This window comes from Podarcis erhardii (assembly GCF_964252035.2).
Source record: "Podarcis erhardii genome assembly, chromosome: 10".
NCBI classification, from domain to species: domain Eukaryota; kingdom Metazoa; phylum Chordata; class Lepidosauria; order Squamata; family Lacertidae; genus Podarcis; species Podarcis erhardii.
The window spans coordinates 29,966,079-29,983,287 of record NC_138500.1 but is presented as its reverse complement, the minus strand read 5'-3'; the positions used below and the strand labels follow the sequence as shown (position 1 = coordinate 29,983,287).

The following is a 17,209-nucleotide window of genomic DNA, read 5'->3' as shown; positions in this document are numbered from 1 at the left end:
AGCCTGGCAGCTGCACAATCACTTTAAAAAACACTTAAATATACAACATGGCAGTCAGAAACAAGTACATGAGAGTCTGTTCTTGTGGCCCTCAACTAGTTTGCTGATGTAGTATTTCAAAGCTCAAATCTAGCAATAGGCCAAGTAGCCTAGAAGCTCCAGAAAAACAGAAAGGAAAAAAAGATACTACGACCTCGACCTCTTCACGGAATTAAGTTGTAAGAGGAACAAGTAAGCAACTAAACATTTATAGTGGGGTTTTAGTATTTATTTACACAAAAATAAAAACATCTGCAGTCAAAGTGAAGTCAGAGCACAGAAGGATAGCTGATCAGTCTGTGATAATTAGCTCATCCACACCCCAATCTTCATAGCTTCCATCTGGCAGATACCGGCGGATTATTATGGGAATCTTCCGGGCTCTGCAGGGAGGAAAGAAAAGTATATAGAAGAAGGCACTTTGGCCACATCATGGAGTTTCACACCCAAGGGCACTTTGGTGGGGTAAGATCACACAAAAGGTTTACAAAAACTTCTGACATTAAGTGATGAGTTCCCCCACAGCTCAGCAGGAAATGGTTTGATTTAGTAATACTGAATCCCAATCAATGGATCATTCCCCCCCCCCCCCCCGAGGTGAAGAAACAATTGAATAAAGATCCTGCTGGGATGACACAAATATCTGACACATGTTGACCTATCTATAACACATCTGTCTAGCAGAGTCTAAAGAGCTCACACACCTCATCAACCACTGAAACGGCCCCACCTTTGAGTGGAATACAATGGCTGTAAAAAAGCATTTGGAAAAGTGAACATTTCAGGACTGAAAGGAAAGAAACTCAAATCCAGATTAATCTAAGTACGACTTTTTAGGTCAACAATGTAATTAGCCAGCTTGGAATTTGTCCAGGACATCAGGCTTATAATCTTGCAGCACATGAACAGTAAAAAAAACCCCACATGAAAATCTTTAAAAATCAGAATTCATTACATAGCCGTGTCCAGAATGGCGTAACTGGTGCCCCTCATCACTGACTCCTTCCACACAGCTCAAACATGCAGTAAAACAAGCTTACAACAAAACAAGCTTACATACTTTTAATGTTTGGACTATTCAAACTTGTTTCCATGAAGTTATATAGACACAGATGTACAGATGCTAAATTATATGGAAAACAAGAGCCAAATCTCTAGACTCTTACGGAGAAAGCCAAGCTATAAATGAAATATATAAAAGTCTAGCACAGATGCGAGGAAAGGTTGATTGATTTGTCCTGCTTTTTCTCATCACTTCTGTAATGTGTGAAGCTGAAGTTATGAATCTCACTTGTATTATAGCAGGAGCACAAGTCGCCAGCACTGCTTTCACAACTCCTACATAATTTATGAAGTGGCACTATGGCTTTCAAGCTAATGAAGGTTCTACTGCACTTTTAATAAGAAAATGAATTTTCCATTTAAACTCCATATCAATACCAGCCTTGTCTGTAATCTACGTGTGAATGAAATGACAGCAAATATTAAGAGATGGGATGAAGCCCTCTTCTTCACATTGCTTTATATCAACTTTCCTCTTTCAGGGCTGAGCATTCTACAACAAATCACGCACACATGGTTAAAATCTCCAACTTACTTGAGTTCTTTCATTGCAATCAGTAACGGGTCTGTCTCTCCTTCTAGCTCTACCATCACTGGGGCACACATGCTAGGAGGAAGGGAAACAATTCCAAAATCATTACAGCAATAGGGATATACTGTGTGGCAGTAGCAACTCTATTCTCAGTTCAGAGTGGGCAGTGAATTCCATCTTGCATCATATTTTTTATTTAACCTGTGTTTTTATCCTTCTACTGTTAGCTTTTTGACCTAGTTTCATGATTTCTGCTTGCTGCTATTTTAACTGAGGTCACTTAATACCACTTGCTTTATTTGTTTGAGATGTTTTGATTGTGTTTTTTAAATTTTCTATTGTAGTTTTTAAATTGAAAGCCACCTTAGGGGCCCTTTTGTGGGCAAAAAGGCAGAATAGAAATATTTGAAATAAATAAAGCAAACAGAGAGTATAATTGTCAGACACACACATTATTCTGACAGGCGCCAGCAAACATGTCTCAGCTGGCTTATCAAAGCAACTGCGCTATGTGGGACTCCTATTAACTTCAGGGAGAAAAGCAGTCCAGGGATCTTTTGTATCTACAAACTACATTTATTTTTGCCCTTTCAATGTTGTGGAAAGATACTGTTAGGCTCAGCTCAGGAGTACTGTATTGCATTACACTGATTCCATGTGCTTCCCTGAAGCCCTAAACAGAAGATATTGCCAAACACTGGACATCACATCACTTTCAGTGACCAGTTAATCCTGAGCAGAGAAGGGCTGTTTTTCACTTCCAGATTTTACAGAATGCCAAGCAGGGAAAATCTCCATCTTCTGCAAGACATCAGGTATCTCAAGTAACAACAAACACAGGTGGAACAAGGTACTTTCAGTACCTACCCTAAAGCTTCCCTTTCTCTTTGCCCAGTAGACTGGAGTAGATGTAGTAATTTTGGTGCCTAGATAGATATCCCACCTCCTGCCCTTCATACCTTCCCTTGTGTGAACAGTGAAGTTATTATGTGCTAATATAAGTAGCATCAATGTACTAGAAAAAATTGTTTTACCAGGAAACTTAAGAGACTTGGACCACACATCATTTATTCAGAGCATACAAAATGTCTAGACCAGGCATCCGCAAACTCAGCCCTCCAGATGTTTTGGAACTACAACTCCCATTATCCTTAGCTAACAGGACCAGTGGTCAAGGATGATGGGAACTGTAGTCCCAAAACATCTGGCAGGCTGAGTTTAGGGATGCCTGGTCTAGACAATACACCTTAAATTCAAGACAGTTTTTATTTTAACAATATTTTTTTTAATTGAGTTGATGCTTAAATTATTTTAAGTTTTAACCTTTTCAAGTTTTTTGTTGTTTAGAATGCATTTATTGTTTGCTTGTTTGTGGACCCATAATAAAAAAGACCAACCAACCCCCCCCCCCCATCTTAGATACTTTAAAGCACATCTCCATAACAGCACTCTAGAAAAATGAGATACCTACATTTTATGACAATATAAGGGACAGGAATTATATGAAAACCTAGAACCAGAGTAAAAGGTGCAAATTTCACATGCTCATATGAAAAGCTTTCAGTAGGTGGCAGATTATATGCAACCTGTTCTTTGTCACCCCTTATGCACAGCTTACTTCTTTTGGTGATCCACTGCATGTGTAGTTGACACACATGTGGCCCCTCAAGACCAGAGTTTTGTGTGGGTGTATTCTGCAACATGTCACTGTCACAATAACCGTGTGTTACTGGCCCATCCACACATCATTCCACTTCATTAGTTGTTTTGAAATGCTTCCCAAATGTTATTTTATTATTGCTTTCTGGAGGGGCACTGTTGCACAATGGGGCAAAAGAAGGGGGCAGAAAATTATAGAAAAAGCTTAAAACCTTCTGGGATTTGGCTAAAACACCTAACTTGCTTTATAGCACAAGGGTATTATCCTTGGTTGGAACGCCAAATCTTCTGAGGGGGAGAGGATTGAGGTAAGAACTAGGTGTAGATCTAAACAGAAGTAACTTTAAACACATGAAATAAATTCTACCAATTTTCATTGACGAATATCCATATTCCTGGACCAAAATCATACTTACGCTATCTGGAGGGCACGTGTACCAAGAACTCTGGCACGCTCATATTTGGTCATATAAGGAGTGGTGATTCGCTTCTGGTTTGCCTGCTGGCGTTCTCCAGAGGGGAGGATTTCTACATTTTCCTGACCCTCCTGTAACACAAATATAAGGAATTATAACCATATTCACAGAGTTATATGTGTATTAGTTGTTAGAGCCACTTGAGATCAAATTCAAATCTACAGAGAAGATTTCAATAAAATATATTAAAATAAAGGTCTGAAAGAGGAAAACCATTAGAGAGAAGTATTTATTTGATTAACACAGAAGACTAAGTTTTACCATTTAAAAAAAAAAAACAAAAAACCTATGAGATATGTTCACCTTAATAGATTAGAACTTGTTCCCTAATCTTTTTCTATTGTTCTCATCACGAGAGTTTTGGAGGAGTTGTTGACGTTAGACATAGGAACCGTGCAGGTACAGGTTACAGACACAGATACAAGAACTGCAGGTAAATGTTGGGATGTTTACATAGGCTATAGGACATCATATACTGAAGTCACTTACCTCCTCAGCATTTTCCAGATCATCCAGTCCTTCATCTTCCTCCACATCATCAAAATCATCTCCATCAAAACTGGAGGAAGAAATGTATCAAAGGCTTATATAAAATTTCAGAGCTCAAATCTTACTACATCACTGTCTTCAAATACTCTCATGCTTGTTTTCAGAATAGCCACTAAATACTCAAATAACTTTTTGTGGAATTGGCTAGTTACTGTATCTTGCTTAAACTTTACTAACAGCAAGATTCCCTTTGCAAAATCATCAACAAAATATGTTCAACTCATCTCCTTTGACAAGGCCTCCAAGATTGGAGAACTGAAACCTGCCATCACAGCTCTCGTACATCTTCCAAGAATCTCCAAATCCCAGCATGAATCTTTTGCATATCGCAGAAGACTTGGGGAAAGGTTGGTGGCAACATGCAGTAGTGGCTAGTCAAAGTTTGTGGGCCACTAGTCCTGCTTCAAGGCCTAATGTGACTCACTGGATTCCTTCCAACTTTAAGACACTTTGGACCAGTTCAAAATACTCTACATAATGTGAGGTGAGAAACTTATGAGCATGGCTGCCATGACATGAGATACATAGCATGTACCTCCATGTAAACAATGCACCTTATTCTCACAATCCTTTAGATTGCATTGAGTAGAAGGTTTGGAAGAAATGTGCTAACAGTCATATTAATTTCTGAGAGTTTGAACTGACTGCTTGGCTTATGTTTCAGCTTGGCAACTAGTTTAAAGAGCGACCACAGACAAATCACAGCCTTTCAGTTTTTTTCACCTGAATACAGTATAAGAAAAAGGGAAAGGAAAGAACCCAACCACCACCTACCAAAATCTGGATTCAAGCACAAGACTGCTCTCCCCTCCATGGACATAGCCAAAGGGGGCAGGGGGGGCAGCCCCCCCCCCCCCCGATTAAGTAAAATAAGAAATACAGTGCTACCTTGGGTTAAGCACTTAATTCGTTCCGGAGGTCCATTCTTAACCTGAAACTGTTCTTAACCTGAAGCACCACTTTAGCTAATGGGGCCTCCTGCTGCTGCCATGCCGCCAGAGCACGATTTCTGTTCTCATCCTGAAGCACAGTTCTTAACCTGAGGTACTATTTCTGGGTTAGCGGAATCTGTAACCTGAAGCGTATGTAACCTGAAGCGTATGTAACCCGAGGTACCACTGTACGTAACTAATTGACCGATCACATCACTTCTGCCCTCTCCCCTCACAAAAGTCCTCCCCCCCAAAAGATCCCATGCTCCCCACCTGTAGTTCTACAAACCGGTATTGAAAGAGATTACTGGTGCCAACTGTGACAGCAGGGCATAGCCATTGTGGCCAATAGTCACTGGCAATATTTGGTCGATCCTCTTCTAAAATCATCGAACTTTTGTGGCCATCACCACCACAAAACTGTTGGTCAGCCATGAAGCTCACTGGTTGAGTTTTGGCCAGTCCCTCTCTCTCCACCTAACCTACCTCACAGGGTTCTTGTGTGGATAGAATGTGGACAGGAATAACCAGGTAGGCTTCCCTGAGTTCCCTGGAGGGAGGACGTAATAAGAATAATGTCAATATAGTCATTTAATATTTGGGAATCCAGCGGCACAGCACAAAATAAGCGCCCTGCGTAAATACCACCGCTGCTGCCTACAGAAACCCCAGCGACCCACCCCCACCCCTTTCCCCTCACGAGGGTCCCTTACTTATCCTCGTTGTCAGACATGCTGAGGCTTTTCCGGGTTCGGCGCGACCTCTCGCGATACCAGAGGCTCCGACGACAAGCGAGGCGCCCAGCACGAGGGAGCCAAGAAACGCCAAACGGCACCCCGGCCGCCGCGCACAAGCCTCGCAAACGTTCTACCGGCAACGATTTTGCAAGTCCTTCCGGGTCGCAGCTGACGTCACCGGAAGTGGACGCCGGAGGCGGTTGCTATGGCGACGGGAGCCGCCAGCTCGGGCAAGAGGAGGAGGAGGAGGATGTGAGGGATTCGTCTTACCCTTACAAATGAAGGGAACAATTAAGATCCTATGAGGGAACTTTTTTCTTTTAAAGGTAAAAGGGTGGAATTGGGGCGTCCACGGTATATGTAAGGCGGAAGAAGACTGTCCCTCCGTTACAGATAGGTAGCCGTGTTGGTCTGCCATAGTCAAAACAAAACAAATTCCTTCCAGTAGCACCTTAAAGACCAACTAAGTCAGTTCTTGGTATGAGCTTTCGTGTGCATGCATGGAGAAACCTGGTCTGAACAAAGACCTTGGATTCTTATCTCATTATACATGACAAAGCCATTTTTCACCTTTTCACCCCTTGCTTTTTCCTGTAAGACCTATTGCAGTCGTTAAGAGTCGTCAACAGGCTCATCACAGCTATCTGCCAATCACCCATTCCCACCACCCTTCTGAGTAATACCCCTCCCCACCTTCTCACTATATAGAAGGGTCTGGAAACTTCTGTTTCAGTGTATCTGAAGAAGTGTGCATGCACACGAAAGCTCATACCAAGAACTGACTTAGTTGGTCTTTAAGGTGCTACTGGAAGGAATTTGTTTTGTTTTGTCCCTCCGTTGTTTGCGAGGCAACAAGCTGCTCCGTGGCATCACGTGCGATGCCAAAATGCCCCCTAGAACCAGTCAGGAATAAGAAATGCGCGCGGATTGTTGTAGCAACATGCACGAGGGGCTGTGTGTTCCCTTATGGGATTGCTGCTTTGTTTGTATTTTATTGTTTATGAAACGTGTTCTTATCTTGCATTTTTATAACGGGAACTGCCCTGAGATCTACGGATGAAGGGCGGTATACAAATTTAATAAAATAAAATAATAAAGATATCATTTTTGTCTTTAAATTGGTCTTGTGAGAAATTCTGGCTGAGTGCCTCCCCCCCCCAAAGCACCACAACTGTAGTTTAGCCATCACTGAGCTGCAGTTCCAGCACCATTAACAAACTACAGTTCCCAGTATTTTTTGCGGGGGGGGGGTAGGCATGTCAGCTTTAAATATATGGTAAGAAACTCCTATGTTGCAATAATACCTGAAATATTTGGCTTCCTAGAATCATAGAGCTGGAGAGACCAAAGAATCCGCTAGTTCAGCCCTCCATCACATGACAGATGACCATCCTGCTTAAAAACCTCCAATGAAAGAGAGTTCACCGCTTTCTGAGGGAGTTCATTCCACTGTTGAACAGCTCTTACTGTCCTAATGTTCTTCCTGATGTTTAGTCGGAATCAGCGTTCGAAATTCCAATTGTTCTAGGCGCTTTGTATTCTTATTAAAAAGTGTGTCTAGACACTCCATTGTGGTGCCCATAACCTAGGTTTAAGGTGCCATTTAGCTCCTAGCTTTCATATCTCAGTTTGTAACACTGGTCAGAATATCTGTTCTTGTAACTTGAATCTATTGACTTGAGTCCTACCCTCCAGAGCAGAAGAAAACAAGTTTTCGCAATCTTCTGTGTGACAACCCTTTAGATCTTACTTGGTACTAAGCCCCACTGAAGTATGAAGGGCTGATTTATGAGTTTTTATGTGGTTTTTATTCATAAGAGAGGCATATAATAAATTAATCAATATTTAAAATAGCATCTCAAACACAGTTCTAAAAAAACCCCCAGAACTGTAACAGCATCAGCTGCTTTTTGTAATTTGCCTCCTGTCCACCCAAACCAAAAGCCATTTGAAAGAGCCAAAGATTTGCAGCTTTTCAGGTCTGATATCATTATTCAGGATGAGAGCAAATGCTGTAAAAAATCTGCTTCTACCAACTGAGGTTCCCATCCCCTTCAATGATGGAATGCAAAGGGTTTTCAAGGTTAAAACCAGCACCATGAATATGGACTGGAAGCACATTAGCAACCAGTACCCAGTAAATATGCATAGGACTGGACTGCATATAAGGCAATCAAATCCTGAATTCATTTAAACCATTACCTGTAACTTCTCAAAGTATAATTTTCACTCCCCATCTTTTTTTCAGTAGTACCTGACAGCACAGTGAAAGGGTAAAATTTGTTGATGTTGACCAACGTTTATTTGAAAAACTATATTTGGTGTTGGAATATGTCTTAGAGCTGTAGTTCTAACCAATGCAGAAAATGCATTTCCCTACCTTTCTTTTAAAGGTGCTGCAATGGCTGCCCGAGAAAGGACCACACCTGCTGTGGCAAAAGGCTCTGGATTCTGGCATGTTCCCATTGTAACCGAATATAGCCAGGAAACACAGAAACTGTTGAAAGGTAATTAAGGCTGTTAAGCAGATATTAGAACAAGACTGAGCTTTCGTAGACCTTGCCCAGCAACTCTGTACCCTGCTTCATGCACCAGATCATTTGGCCATGCTGCGCTGTATAATCTTCTGTGTGAATGCATTCCCACGCACATAGGTCCTTGAGATTGTAGATCCACATTCACTATCACAGTCTGCAGTCCATCTAGCACTCATCGCCCCTCTTTTGCGGCCTGTCTACACCTCGGGCAACAGCAAGTGCAGATACAGCAAAGTCTCTGCAGTTACATGAACACTGAAAGGTGCTTTCTACCAGGTCAGATCATTGAGTCATCTCAATCAGTATTGTCTGCAAAGATTGTATGCCGGGTGAGAATCTGGGGCTCTCCAGATGTTACTGAACTCCCACCATTCCTGTTTATTGTCAATGCTGGTTGGGCCTGATGGGAATTGGAGCCCAACAGCATCTAGAGGGCCACAGATGCCCCACCACTGCTCTATGCTGACTGGCAACTGCTCTGCAGGGTTTCAGGCAGGAGTCTTACCCAGACTGCTTGGACAAACAAGGGGCTGACATCATGCATACTACCACCGTGCTACAGGTTTTCTTTGAGCCAATAATAATAATAATAATAATAATAATAATAATAATAATTTATTTATACCCTGCCCATCTGACTGGGTTTCCCCAGCCACACTGGGCGGCTTCCAACAAAGATTAAAAATACAACCCACATGGCATGAGTTTTATTGTATAAGTGCAAGAAAATGGACATGCATTTCAGAGTTATCTAATTTGTGGGCTTCTGATTTAGCCCTCTTTATCCAAGTCTACACTTAAGAGCACAAGCCAAAGAATATATATTACGTCATAATACAAATAATTTTTAATGGTGTTGAAAGTGCAAATCGGGATTATAAAGTAAAGGCCTAGTTCCAGAACCAGTTTCATAAATGATGACTACAGAAACAAACCTACATCAAGTCCCTTCTTTGCCTAGCATGTGCCAGGAAGGATTTCCACACCTGCCACGATGTAGTGGAAGCAGCTTTTGGCACACTACCATAAGCTGGCCAAGCTCCCAACGCATGGGGACAAGTGCATGTGTCCCATTTGCCATGCTCTGCAGTTAGCTCCATGTCGGCAAAGATTGGGTTTATCTCAATGCTGCTGTCCACTGAAGTTTTAATGGAAACAGATTCTAAACTGATCTGCAATTTTGTGTTAAAAAAAAAAAAGCTTCTGTATAACGGCCTTTCTGAATAATACTTTTTAAAATGAAAGATCCAGTACAAACTCATAAAAGTGTCTCTTTCCTTTGGATTTCTGTGGTTCAGAAGGTATTTAAACATTTGTATTCTTTTTCAGAAATATGGGGAAAATCAATTATTCCATTTGGGGGTCTCTTGAAAAGTTCAAATAGTCATCACCATTTCACCCAAGAATTCCACTTATTGAGATCAGTGGGAGCTGATGGTGAATCACACATTTGAAGATTTAAGTAGTTATTTTGCTGTATATACTTTAACCCCCCCCCCCAAAAAAACACACGTTACCTAAGATCTTTTAAGAATCTGTAGGACCATTGCTCTTCCTGTTTATGTTAAAACTAATCCTGTGAAGGTGATGATGTCCTAGGAATTTTCAGGCCATGATATTTACAGATAGCTTCTGTTTTTCAGTGATGATGCAAGAATCCAAACTTACCAACTTCCAGCAACGTCATCTCACAAACTGCATAAAGCGTGAGTTATGTCTAATTTCAGCCTTGCCGTTACACTTAGCATTGCTGCTGAGTTGTTGGTTGTTACTAGTCCAAATACGGTTTAGTCACATTCATGTTATCCATTTACAAACAAACAAATCATCCCTTTGGAAAGGAAATTAGCATTGACTCAAGCAGCTAAACAGAATGTAAGTGGAAATGAGTCATGGATGATTCCCTAACAGATACTAGTTCTATCCAGCTGTCTCTGTAGGGACATAATAAAGGCTGTTTTATTGTTCTGGTCACTGCATATACTGTAAACTAGATTTGTAAAACTAGATTTGGGTAGTTTTTATTAAAAGCTGAGAATCAAAAGATTCTGAACGTTAAATGTCATCTACCATGCTGCACCATGCATTTGCAGCCAAACCAATTGCCAAAGCCGCTGCTGAGAGGTTGTGAGTAGAGCACTGTGCATCTGCTTGGCTGTGTTAGGCCTTTGGTTCAAATCTGAGCTCTTGAAATGCTTGGTTTTTACCAGGTATACCTTTGAAGCCTCAGGATTACATTCACTTGCTTCTATCAGTAAGTCACAAGATCTACTTCCTTGATCTTCTGCTCTTGGTCTTTCCTTCCTTAGGAGGTGACTCCCTTCCTGATAAATGCAGCCCAACATCCAGCAAGGAACCAGAGCTTTCCAAGCCTGTCTCACCACCAAAGGCTTTTTTGTCCATCAGTCCATATGGAAGACCTCGTCTCCGGCCTGCTGAGATGTGCCGGGCAGGCGATGCATACATCCGGGAGAAATTCAGGCCCCAGGCCACCCGTAAGGAAGCAAATGATAACATTCCCAGGGGACTAATTTTGAAATGGGAGTTAAGTAACATTTTGCATTTATGTAGCACTTCAGAATGTAAAATGGATTTAGCGCTCTTCACAACAGCCCTGTCAGGTCAGCATTAACAGTCCTTCCATGTGCAATGGGTGGGTGTGTTTGTGCTGAAGCGGATGGATAAGTGACTTGCCTAGGGCCACCAATAAGTTTATGGTTGAGGGCAGGATAAGTTTATGGTTGAGGGCAGGATTTGAACTGGGAAATTTCTGGCTTCCAGCTCCTAGCCACTGCAGTGCAGTAGCTCACAAGTTTTCTTTGCAGTAACGTTTATGAAAGTTCCTGTTTGTGAAAGCTCAGCAGAATTTTTAGACCACACACTGAAATTTTCCAGGTGTTAAACCAGTTTTCACACCTCTCCTCTGAAAAGCTTAATAGAATCTAGTTTCCATTACTAAGGCTACAAGCCTTATGCATGTTTATCTGGGAGCAAGCCATGTTGAACATAGTGGGACTTACTGCCAAGTAAATATGAATAGGATTGTGTTGCAACCTCTGCCCTCCTCTTACCAGTTTTGGTGCCTGCCATACCTTGCTGTGTTCAGGTTGTTTCACATTACCATTGCTGATTGATTTGTGTCAGAACTTCTACCCAAAATATTTGTCATTTTCATGATACATGGCCTCTGCAGCCTACAGTCTGTGGTGCCTGATTTTGATAAGTCTCCTATGCAGACACCTTTGTAGGAGCTCTGAATATCTAGCACAGAAACTGCCTGAAGAGCTTGCAATAGAAGAAAGCACTTCTCCCACATGTTGTACATCATCTGCTTGCTTTGGCATTTGTAGGAGACCTGGAGAAGGAAAAGGAAAGACTCCAAAACATTTTTGCAACAGGAAAGGACAAAGTTGAAAAAAAGCCGAAGAAAGAGCCAGCCAAGGTAGAAGAGAAGGTCCCAGAACCAGACCGGTTTGAAGAATGTATGTACAATGGATTGCCTTGGTTGAAAGCAGTGATCTGATGCTCTATGTATGGTAGGGAGGCTGCTCTCCCATTCTGAAGCATAGGAACTGGTCAGAGGAAAGTAAGGGTTGCATTATTGGGTTCAGGGAGAGCCCTAAGTAAAGAAATCTCCCTTATTGTGTCTTGTCAAAGGTTACCTCACTAAGTAGGAACTATAGAGTGCAGGACAAATTCCGCCCTATAAACATGGTCAGTAGTGCCCTCTGTTCCCCGTGATGGCACTACAGCAGTCTGATACAAGATTAATACATATTTAAGATGGGTATAATGAGTTACAAGGGCTAGTTTCGTGTCTGAGCACATACAGTGCAGACCTGACTCAGTAAAGCTGTCCAAATATACAAGCAGACTAGGCAGGCAGCCTAGTTTTCCTAGTTAAATGAACTCCTGCCACAATAGAAACAGCACATGTATTGTGGGCTTGTGTCCTCTGTGTAAAGTGAATTCACACTGCTGACTCCCATTAGTTTAGGAGCCCCAGAGGTGCATCCCATTTGCATGGGAACGCCTTCACAGTGCCAGTGACAGCTGGGGCATCAAAAACCTTGAGTTGAGCTCATTCTGAAAAGCATCTGCCAATGGTGCGGGGGAATATTCTCATATTTGATTTGGAAAACATGCTGAGTAGGTGATATATATACATGCAAGTTGGGAAAGCTATGCATATTTTCCTCCGCATTCAAATATGTTGATTGGTGGTGATCAGGCAAAAGTCATTTCATAAACAGGGCTGTACACTGCTCTGATGATTGGTGAGAGGATGGTATAAAATTAAATACTTTTATAAATAAAAATAAAAGGAAACAAAATGCTATTTTAAATTTTTAGGACAGTATGCTTACAATATTTGTAATTGTATACCATTTTTTAAGTAATTGTTTTATACCATTTTTTAATAGGATTGTATTTTTAATGTATATTAAGGCACCCCTGTGTGGTGTATCAAAACTAGATGGGCAGAATATAAATGCTCTGATGAAAGATTCCTGCTGGATCAGCGTAAGGGCCATCCAATCTAACGTTCTGGCAAGCAACTGCTGGCTTGTACTTGTTGCCCTCCAACCACAGCAAATAGAGCTTATATGCTCAGCTCCTCTGAATTTGGAGTTCCCATTTAGTTATTATAGCTCAGCCTTCACCAAGTGAGTAGTCCAAAACATCTGGAGGGCACCACACCCATCTTCCCTGGCCCTTGAGCCATGCTGCCTGGGGTTGATGTATATTGGACGCCAGCAAATTGATATCCATAAATTTGCTCAGTCCCATTTTAAAGTTACCTAAGGCTCTGACCGCCACTTTTATATTGCAAGCAAATTTGATAAATTAATTAGGTACTGTGGGAAGACTTCCTTTTCATACACGTAAATAAACCAATTCAGTCATCAAGCTTCTTTCCAAGAGACCAATGGTCCTTTCCAAGTTTAAAGAGCATACTAAAAATGAATACAATATGTGTAGTAATTAGGAAATTGGATGAGTCAGAGTTCCGGGAGTACTTATGTGTTCCTGCCTTCAGGCTCCCTCATTCCATTGTTTCATTTTCTCTCCCCCTCCCCCCCCCCCCAATAAAATACTCAGTGGTTAATGAAGTTCAAGATAGAAAGAGGTTTCTGGAAGAAATGGAGGCCCTGGGACAAGGCAAATTGTACCGAGGGATCATCCTCACTGAAATATCACAGGTATGTGACCTCTTCTGGTTTGGACATTCTGCCATGTATAGTACTGAGTGTTGCTGTTCTAGTCTGATAACTGGCCACAATGTATTTTGAGAAGGTGGGGAAAGATTGACCGCCAGGTATATGAAAGACATGAAGAGCCTTAAAAAAAATGCTACAGGTGTGGGAGTAAATCTCTGACACTTGTTGCATGTAATTTTGTGATGAAAGTGTCTAGAATTCTCACTGCCTCCCCTTCCCCTGCTTTTTGCAGAAGGTTCGAGAGATGGAGATCATCGACAAACAGAGAAGTGCAGAACTGAAAGAGGCGATGGCTAAATCCTCCAATATAGGCAACAAACCTGACCCTGAATACACAAGTCAAGAAGACCAGTAGTCCTTTCCCACTCCAGAACATGATTATTGCACAAGGGTGCCAGAACTAGACTTTCCATAAGAGTTTCAGAAATGGCTCTTAGCCCATAAGTGGCAAATGGAAGTTTCAGTGCCCCCAGGGGCTTTGTTTTTGCAGGAACTCAAAACATTCTATTTTCATCGCCTTTAACAGCAAGAGGCCTTTTCGAGGGTGTGGTTTAAAAGTAGCCATAGGATTAATGCCTGGCTACAGTAAAGGGCATGAATGGCATTTTCTCTTTAAACAGACCAGCAAGGGGTAGAACTTCCACACACCTATCTAGTCTCAATGTGAAACATAACAGTATGCAGTTTTCTAGAAAGGTTGTGCTTCTGCTTCTTAAAATCACAACAACCTATTATAGGAAGTGTTTGGGTCAAAAGCTTCTGTCTAAACTCATATCCTTTACTTTTCACACGTTTTCTGGTGAAAGCTGAAAGTCTCTTACAATCTTGTGTACAATTATACCTGACAAATAATGTTGCCTGCTGCTTCAGAGCTAGTAAGAACACTGTGAGGACTTGTTTTTAATTTTATGGCTACCTCAGTGAGATTGGGAGCATGTAGGAACATGTCAGGACCAACCTAGATATAACAGAGGGCACCCATGTTTGTTTAGTCACAGGCCTACCCCATTCATGACTAAAGCTGGGGCCAAGGAGGACTGATATCTTATTTGCTTTAACTCACTGTGCTCTGTCACTTGAAACATTTTCTGGCTGTTTAGCTCATGGTGGTATTGGAACCCAGGCAAATGCCTGAAGTGACAAGAGTGGAAAGAGGTAAATTGGGGAGGGAGGAGGCAACCAGCTCCCCTTACCTCTTATTGTAAAAAGAACATCCACTCCAGTTTAGTTGTGGGGCAGAAGTGTGAATACAAAATACAGCTGCCCCCTCAAGTTTACCCCTCATATACTCTTCTCAGATTATTATTATTTTTAAAAATAAGACTGGTATGAAATATATACCTGAGACTTCTCTGTTTTATATGCCCTGGGACTACCTTTATAAGAGAGGGTCTGTTTTGTTTCTACTGTGATTCAAAACGGAGAAATAAACACCAACACTGTTGCTAAATACAATAGTTTTATTTCATTTGTTTGTTCCCTGCATGTAAGTGGAGATTGTGGTTAATACAGTGTAATTCTGTCCATCAGGGCTAAGGGGATTTGTGATGGGAGCGTCTCTGGTGGCATTTTGTAACAGTTTCGTTTTAGAGGGGAATGTTGTGCTCTGGGATCAAACCCCAGGGTGGCCTTTCTGTGGAGAGCAGGAGGTTGTCATCCACTTGTGGGGACTGATAACAAGGCCCCGAACCAGTGCTGGCAACACTGATGAACTCAGATCCCCTTCTGGGACAGCGTAGGCTGAGCATCATAGCCAGGGACTGGCCAAACATTCCATCATATTTGGATAAGGCAGCACAGCAATTTGCTCTGGGCTGGTAGTCTACTCTGCTAACAAGAACCCAAGACTAACAGCTGACTAACCAACACCTACAATACTATCAGTGTTTAACTCAGACCAAACAAACATCTCAATAAATAGCTCCTCCACTTGGAGGAGAAGGCAGAAAGGAAGGTGGGAAGGCCCCTTCCCTCCCAGCACACACGCAAACACACACACACACACACACACACACACACACAAACAAATAAAAACAAAGCTGGAAGGGAGAGGTGGAAATTCAAGCTAAGGAAGCAGTATAGAAAGGAGCCCTCTTGCACTCTTAGGAAAGTATATACATGTCAAGCCGAGGGGGGAGAAGCTGGAATCCCTCCCAAATGGGCTAAGGGTAGCACTGGTGAGCAAGGCAAACCTTGTTGGCATCGAGTACAGCATGAGATCTTATGCCCTCACAGTGGAGGGGAACGTTGGCCCCTTTCCCAGCCCACTGTGTCCCTTGAAGAGCACCATGGATGAAATTTAGCAGCAGCAACCAAGAGGGTGAAAAGGCCCAATGAGTGTCCGATTCAGACCTTACCAAGTACATGAAAATCCAATCCCTTTAAGCTTTCCTCCCTGCATTGCTAAAAACGGTTTCCAAGAGACTCAGCATTTGCAGCACATTGGCAGCAGGAGAGAAATAGGCCACTGGTTAGGCTCTTGGCTGTTTCTATCCACCCTTATGGCATGGAAGCGTTTCCCATGATACTCAGTTTAACAGTTTTAAGCCAAAACAAAAAAATAACCGTGCTCCAAAAGCCCAAAACCTTTCCAAATGACCCAAGTGGGATTTCTGACTAGCAGGCTAATGAGAAAAGGGATTTGGAGCAGGGGAGAGGAGTCCCCGTCCCTGGACTACTATGGAAAGTCTCCTCCTCCCCGAAGGAGAGGGGTACGAGGCACATGTGACTATCACAGTTGAGAGACGGGAGGGGGACAATTAGTGCAAGTTTCCCACAGACACCCAAATTCTGCACTGCTCAGAACCAGTAATAAGAAGTACATACGTACAACCGAGGAAGCCTAAAGCTATTTCACTTTCCCACCCCTACCCAGAAGCCGAAGAGACAAGTAGCTTCCTCCTCCAGTCTGTCCCTCCAACTATTTCAGTGCTGACTAGGCTTGCCTCACCTCTCTCCCCTTTTACTAGGCAAAGGAGCTTCTGTTGATGGAAGCTGATGGAATTTCTCCGAGGGAAGCCAGCTTTGGTGTATGGCGAGGCACAGCATTGGTGGTGGCGGGAGGGCTGGGAAGGGGCAGGAGGCAGAAGCCCCATTTGCCAGGTGGCCGGCCAAACAGGACCGGTTTTGTCCCTCCCCGCTTCTGGCTGCCTCCTGCTTTAGCTTTTCTCCTTGGGCGACTTGCTCTTTGACTCATGTTTGTTCCCAAGCAGTTTCAACACTTTCATGGGCTTGAATTTCCCTCTCTTCTTGCTCTCAGCTTCGGTCTCCTTATGAAATTCTGGAGAAAGGAGGGAGGGGGAGAGAGAAAGTACAGTGATCACTTTCTGTGGAATGCACCTGGGGTTGGGCAAGAGAGGAAGGTGAGAAACTGTATTCAGCTGAGTCAGACAGGAGCTCAGCAACTGGCAGCAGCTCTCCAGAGTTTCAGACAGGAGACGCCAACACTATTTGGAGATGCCAGG

General features: G+C 42.5%; 3 protein-coding genes across 5 annotated transcripts in view; 1 reads left to right on the top strand and 2 right to left on the bottom strand.

Moving 5' to 3' along the window:
- Window positions 1–246: 246 nt before the first annotated feature.
- POLR2F (RNA polymerase II, I and III subunit F) lies at window positions 247–6,125 on the bottom strand. Its single transcript, XM_081878530.1, has 5 exons — window positions 5,963–6,125; window positions 4,258–4,327; window positions 3,709–3,839; window positions 1,637–1,708; window positions 247–422 (listed from the first exon to the last, which is right to left on the bottom strand). Exons 1-5 carry the CDS (start codon window positions 5,980–5,982, stop codon window positions 332–334), a joined length of 384 nt encoding a protein of 127 aa, XP_081734656.1. The 5' UTR covers window positions 5,983–6,125; the 3' UTR covers window positions 247–331.
- Window positions 6,126–6,140: 15 nt separating this feature from the next.
- Window positions 6,141–15,753, top strand: LOC309351157 (UPF0193 protein EVG1). Of its 2 annotated transcripts, XM_081878529.1 has the most exons (8): window positions 6,176–6,312; window positions 7,312–7,425; window positions 8,380–8,493; window positions 10,167–10,229; window positions 10,833–11,018; window positions 11,874–12,005; window positions 13,627–13,727; window positions 13,978–15,753. In XM_081878529.1, exons 3-8 carry the CDS (start codon window positions 8,388–8,390, stop codon window positions 14,098–14,100), a joined length of 711 nt encoding a protein of 236 aa, XP_081734655.1. In that variant the 5' UTR covers window positions 6,176–6,312; window positions 7,312–7,425; window positions 8,380–8,387; the 3' UTR covers window positions 14,101–15,753. The 2 variants fall into 2 exon arrangements, with proteins under 2 accessions (XP_081734654.1, XP_081734655.1); XM_081878528.1 differs by lacking the exon at window positions 7,312–7,425 and having other exon boundaries at window positions 6,141–6,312.
- Window positions 15,188–17,209, bottom strand: part of MICALL1 (MICAL like 1) — a 31,983-nt gene continuing 29,961 nt past the window's right edge. For both annotated transcript variants that reach the window (XM_081878526.1, XM_081878527.1), the window contains exon 16: window positions 15,188–17,025. In XM_081878526.1, the coding sequence (XP_081734652.1) occupies window positions 16,904–17,025 (122 nt within the window). In that variant the 3' untranslated portion in view covers window positions 15,188–16,903. The remainder of the gene's footprint in view (window positions 17,026–17,209) is intronic.